We start from the raw sequence: 6,000 nt of genomic DNA on the forward strand, positions 1-6,000 counted from the left end.
AATACCATGTACACACTGTTAAAAATGTAGTAAATGACTATCATAGCTGGAAACAACTTTAATGGAATATCTACTTTAGTATACGGAGGCCCATTGTCAGCAACAATTAGTCATGTGTGCCAGTGGAATGTTATGTTTGCTAACGCAAGTTTTTCATTTTACAAGGTTAATTGATCTTTAGAAAACCCTTCTGCAATTTTGTTAGCACAGATGATAATTATTGTGGCGATTAAAGAAGCAATGAAACTGGCCGCCTTTGGACTTCTTGAGTATCTGGAGTATCGGCAGTTGTGGGTTTCTCACGCTCAAAGCTCAAAATGGTCAGACGCAAAGAACTCTCTCCTGAAACTCATCAGTCTATTCTTGTTCTGAGAAATGAAGACTGTTCCATGCGAGAAATCACCAGGAAACTGAAGATCTCGTACAATGCTGTGTACTGCTCCTTTCACGGAGAGGCGCCAACTGCCTCTAACCACAATAGAAAGCGGAGAGGGAGGCCCAGCACAGCTGAGCGAGAGGATAAATATATTACTGTGTGTAGTTTGAGAAACAGACTGAGATGGGCGAATGAACACAGACACTGGACAGAGGAAGATTGGAAAAAAAGTGCTATGGATAGATAAATCTAAGTTTGAGGTGGTCGTATCACAAAGAAGAAGGTTTGTGAGATGCAGAACAAATGAAAAGACCCTGGAGGAGTGCTTGATGACATCTGTCAAGCATGGTGGAGGCAATGAGATGGTCTTGGGCTGTTTTGGTGATGGTATATCAGTGAGAGATTTGTACAGGGTAAAAGGGATCTTGAAGAAGGAAGGCTATCACTCCATTTTGCAACACCATGCCATACCCTGTGGATGGAGCTTAATTGGAGCCAAATTCATCCTACAACAGGACAATAAGCCAAACACAGCTTCAAACTATGTCAAAACTCTTTAGGGAAGAAGTTGGTATTCTGTGTAGAATGGAGTTACCAACAGAGTCACTGGGTCTCAACTCTATTGAGTTGTTATGGGAGCAGCTTGACCAAAGGGTACGTAAGAAGTGCCCATCAAGCCAATCCAACTTGTGGGAGATGCTTCTAAGTTTAACAAGATGTCCCCTATAAAAATGTAAACAACTTAATTTTTTCTCCGTGAAGCTATTGGTCATAGCAATGCTAGAACATGTGGTCTGGTCATAGCACCACCACCTCTAGCACCACCCGAATGTGGATCCTTTCGTATTCGCTCTGCTTCTTTCGGTAACCATGGCTACATGCTCTGTGGAACCCGATAGGCCAATGACTCTGGTCTCCCAGGGCAACGTCAGCACGCGGAAGCGAATGAGGTGCCGCTCCGGCTGAGTAGCTTCTCAATATCCTGGCCACACTCTTAAGGGTCAGCCGGTGTGAAAGCCCCAGCATCCCATGGAGAAGAACGTGATCCGATTCAGCCACTGTGGCCGGAACATCTACTGTTTCTCCATCCCAGAGCGATGCCCCCAGTGTGGTGATGGCCTTGGTGGCCGCCGTCTGGAGGAGGCTCCAGTCAGCATCCCCAGCCCCTTCTCCAATGGACACAAGGCACCCTGCTCCTTCCTCATCGCCCCGACAGAGGGTCACTTTGTCAGGTAAGACTTCAGATATCACCTAACTTTCACTTATAATATACATACAAATCACAATAAGGTGTGTGAAATATACGTGTGTGTGTGTGTGTGTGTATATATATCTCACTGTTTACCCTGATCAGGGTTGTGGGGATATATAGTATGTACAGTAAATATCTGCAAAGCAGTTTATCAAATGATCTAGCAAATGTACGGATGTTTCCAAGAAAAAAAAATTCTAGTGAAAATGAAGTGCATGGAAATGTACAGTAATGCAATGGTACGGTCCGTGACCTGTTCAGACTCTCACTGTTGTGTTCCGCCTCCTGATTATGTTCACAGGGAGTTCGACGGAGGATCTGACCTGCATACTGGGATCACAGACACTAATGGTGTGTGCTTCTTCAGTACCGAACGTTCTTCATCGGAATCACAGGCGCCTTGTATACGGGTGTAACCGGGCCATTGCTGAGCGTACTTGTATTTGTGAGTGCGTATGTACTTAGACAGGCATTGGACATGTGAGACACACCTGTGTGATGAGATGCCAGCAGAACTCAACCATTAGCATAACAAACAGGGGTGTCCTTCCTCCAGAAAGCCCTGATGGTGATCAGTACCTGACAGCCAACTTTCAGGCAGCAGATTGCCTGATTAGAACTGTAGGGCAGCCAGTCTTCATTGTGACACTCGCCAGCTTTTGTTTTGTGCGTGAGTGTGAGCGTGGATCGTTAGCAGCACGCACACTACCTCACAAGTAGTAATAAAAATGAAATATGACAAAATTGCACATTTTATCCACTGCAGAAAGCTGAAGAGGTTATGTTTCTCTGAAGTGCAACATGGGGCGGGAACAACGATATAAACAAAATGTTAACTGCTCTTGATTGACAATAAACTTAACCAATAACATACTAAATAATTAACAAGGAGATTTCCAAATTTTTGCTCTGCCTCGGCACACCTGTACCAGGTATTTTGTGTTCTTGATTGTTTGGTTCTGGTATTTTGGGAGCTTAGAGGGAGTAAAAAGGTCTGGGTGTGCCCACAGACTGCGGTGAAAAATTCTGCGGCCTGTACAACGAAGCGGGTTTACTGGTTTATCGGGGTAACTTGCCGGATTTAAGGTACCACAGTTTAAATGGACTTCATATTCGTTCACGTACATTTTGCCCGGACTACCTTAAATCTGACAAGTTACCCGCTTCGTAGTACAGACTACTGGTCTAGCAAAACAATAGCTAATTGCACTGCAGACAGATCATTATCAATACAACAGTACTTGAACGTCTGTCACAAATAAGCTTCGATAGCAAGTATGTATCAGCAAAAAAATGAGTGCCAAGTCCATCGTGTGTGTGTGTCTCTGTTGCTGATCCTAGGCGTGGTCTACAACTACACCGAGACAGGGGTCCGCAGAGACGAATATGGGTGGGAGCGGTGCATCAGCATCCCCCTGGTGCAACCAGACATGTACAACCTCATCAACCAGTGGGACCAGTACCTCGACAAGTTCTCCTCTGCCCACATGTGGGACGTACAGTGGCAAAGGTGCGGAGGGCTTCAGGAAACCGCAGAAGCAGAGACGACCAGGCAGTTTCAGGCATCTCCAGTCAACAACCATTTTTTGAAGTACACATCTGGCTCACTTCAAATAAAGTGGAAAAATATTTCATATATATTTTCATATATGAGTCTTAGCCACTAATCACTAATTCACAAGGTTATCGGTTCAGAACCGGGGCTGGCAAGGCCTTTAACCCCCAGCTCCAGGGGCCACACATGCTGGCTGGCCCTGACTTGTGACCCTCAAGCTCGCTCTCACCTGTATGTCCATTTAAGAGACAGAACAGACGAAGAGAGAGTCCCCCCCCCCCCCCCCGCAGGGAGGGATAAGGAATGTGTGTTTCTTACGTTGTTTTATGTTGCAGATTTGATGAGGAAAAGCACAACTGTTACAACTTCACCCTGACGTTCATAAACTGCGTGCTGGCAACCCAGCGCAAGCGCACTCTGAGTAAAGACGAGTTCACGAACGCCTTTGTCCTCCCCCGGATAAAAAGGGCCTCGAAGTACGCCGTCCTGTGCAGAGAGATCGCCGAGAACCACTTCTACGTCGTGACGGACCACAAGAACTAACACGGAGACAGCAGTGAGAACTAACATCGACCACAGCTAAACATGTTAAACTGATGTTGATTAAAAACTACCTCCATTTTCATAGTACAATCTACGACGGTCTCATTTTATTACCTGAATAACCGCACAATGATTCTATATAAACTATTACTAGATACATGTAACTTTCAGATATCAAAAGTTTCTTTATGTGTTTGTTACATTGTTACTTCACAAATGATATAGTAAAATAACCAATTCATGAACAGAAAATACTGTTTGGGTTTCCTGCATGTCCTTAGCAGAAAGGTGTGACAGATATGCTGTGTATCTAATATGTTGGATAAATTATTCTAATATGTGAGATAAATTATCCTCCAACTGAGGTACTAATAAGAAGGACATAACCCGTTTTCAGGTCTGAACTTCTGTTAAACATAACAGCTGAACCTGTAATTAAATATTTAGATGGTCCGTATCAGATTTCCTCTTGTTCTGTCCGTTCTCTTGAAGAAACCCATCTGCTGACAATTATCTCCTGAAAAGAAAGAGACAAGCAGGTAGGTAATGAGCGTTTCGCAAACGAGGCCCCCACTCCTTTGTCAGCAGCCGTAACAGGTCGTACCTGGATCTTCATCCTCTTTACACACTCTGGAGAAGACAGTTCCTCCCTCGTCATGCCCGAGGGTCTGATGACGTAGCACAGCATCAGCTCCTGGAAATCGGAAACCAACCGTGCAACAAGTTAGGTCTCCAAACCACTGATCAAAGTAGGGACTGAATGCAGAGAAGGAAGACTGACATGCTCTATATGAATTTTCCTCATCATCGGAACAGTGATTTTTGGTATCTGAAAAGCAAAATAAATCTAGATAAACGCTAATCTGATTACCATTCTGCATTTCAGCCGAGGTCCAGCAGCACCTAGAATCATCAGCCTCGGAATGACGTGTTCCACATACGGTCTGTGAGCCTTAATTTTGCTAATACTACTAAATCTGACTCGCACTTGTGCATTAAGATTACGTACTGCGGTTTTAAATCAAATCACTGCATCTGTCAGATCACTTGACACTTAGTGAAGCACAGGTGTGTGAAAAGTGTGCGCAAGTTCACAACTGCAGTGATGGAATAGCACAAACACTGTAAAATGGACAACATGCAACATAATAATAATTATTTAATAATTAAAACCAAATACAATAAAGCATGATGAACAGTAATACAGTTAGTGATGCTGGATGCAGTGACAGTTAGATACTTTGTAACCGATGCAGTGTGGTGAAATGAATGTGAATCTGGTGTGATATGCATAACAATAGTGTCATTTTTCACTGACCAAGATCCTGAACAATCTCATGCCAACTGAAAAACTGTTAATGGAAACATTAGAAAGAAAAAATCTAAAATTTTACATCTGCTTGACAGTTAAACCTGTAATTAACTTTAAATTTAGATGTGGCGAAAAAGAATTATTACAAATCTGCAACTGAAACGAATTAGTGAATTAGTAGACACATAGGACATACGTTCATGATTAGTTATTCTACAACTACTAACTCGTGGAAAGGCTGCTCCATGTTAAAGCCTGAGACATGGATTTTAATTAAGAGAGATGTTAAATTGCAAGAACTATTAAAGAATTTTAAAACCAGCAAGCTCATATGCTGATCCACGATCAGATTTCCCAGCCACAATCCTAGAATTAACCTAAACAAACAGGTCTTGGATCTGCAACTGCTTAGCGCAAAACTAGTGAACACTCAACCAATCCAAGACGCCAAACCACAGATGCTTAACCTAAAACTCACTGGCACATCCAATCAGCTTTGTGCGATAGGCATTGATGAGGCATAAATTGCAGAGCGCACTGCGCATTTGGTCATAGCATTAATTTCGACCTTGATACAGGGTTGCTACTGAGCTTGCATGGTAAAAATTGGGTCGCGGTGCATAAAAGGTTGAGCACCACTGATGTAGGGGATGCAAAAAGCTCTGATGAACTTCTCACTCTGTCTTTAAAGTGGGGCTTAGACAGACATACAGCTTTGAAGCCTGGGTTAGGCCTTGACGACGCCTTTGTCTCACCTTTGAGACATTTCCGGTGATCCTGCTCAGAGCCGCCAGGGACCGCCAGGAGAACGGCCGTAGAGTCGCCCCGTGGAAGGAGTCGTCTGCCACCTCCACCACCACGGAGTAGCTGTGGGAGAGGTGAGCACAGGAACGGGGGTGGCACGTTAATCATTCACCATTAATAAGGGGAGCTATAGCATTATCGCCGCCAGACACAGTGAT

The 6,000-nt window shown here is 43.9% G+C and overlaps 2 protein-coding genes across 3 annotated transcripts in view; one reads left to right on the plus strand and one right to left on the minus strand.

Annotated features, from left to right (window-relative positions):
- The first annotated feature begins 1,188 nt into the window (after nt 1-1,188).
- Nucleotides 1,189-3,758, plus strand: mkrn2os.2 (MKRN2 opposite strand, tandem duplicate 2). The gene is made up of 4 exons (XM_049022127.1): nt 1,189-1,608; nt 1,930-1,979; nt 2,970-3,138; nt 3,519-3,758. Exons 1-4 carry the CDS (start codon nt 1,406-1,408, stop codon nt 3,724-3,726), a joined length of 630 nt encoding a protein of 209 aa, XP_048878084.1. The 5' UTR covers nt 1,189-1,405; the 3' UTR covers nt 3,727-3,758.
- A 44-nt stretch (nt 3,759-3,802) lies between these two features.
- The window catches only part of tsen2 (TSEN2 tRNA splicing endonuclease subunit), a 9,480-nt gene continuing 7,282 nt past the window's right edge, over nt 3,803-6,000 (minus strand). The window contains exons 9-11 of one of the 2 annotated variants that reach the window (XM_049022114.1): nt 5,794-5,905; nt 4,331-4,420; nt 3,803-4,243 (exon numbers count right to left, since the gene is read on the minus strand). In XM_049022114.1, the coding sequence (XP_048878071.1) occupies nt 4,184-4,243; nt 4,331-4,420; nt 5,794-5,905 (262 nt within the window). In that variant the 3' untranslated portion in view covers nt 3,803-4,183. The remainder of the gene's footprint in view (nt 4,244-4,330; nt 4,421-5,793; nt 5,906-6,000) is intronic. The other variant, XR_007399240.1, reaches the window with a different exon arrangement.

This window comes from Brienomyrus brachyistius, chromosome 8, assembly GCF_023856365.1.
Source record: "Brienomyrus brachyistius isolate T26 chromosome 8, BBRACH_0.4, whole genome shotgun sequence".
NCBI classification, from domain to species: domain Eukaryota; kingdom Metazoa; phylum Chordata; class Actinopteri; order Osteoglossiformes; family Mormyridae; genus Brienomyrus; species Brienomyrus brachyistius.

Bases quoted from the DNA above. Each gene is read 5' to 3' on its own strand.
- mkrn2os.2 (XM_049022127.1), top strand. From the start codon at position 1,406: ATGGAGAAGAACGTGATCCGATTCAGCCACTGTGGCCGGAACATCTAC. The intron at 1,609-1,929 runs GTAAGACTTCAG...TTATGTTCACAG, and splicing joins ACAGAGGGTCACTTTGTCAG to GGAGTTCGACGGAGGATCTG. The intron at 1,980-2,969 runs GTGTGTGCTTCT...TGCTGATCCTAG, and splicing joins TGGGATCACAGACACTAATG to GCGTGGTCTACAACTACACC.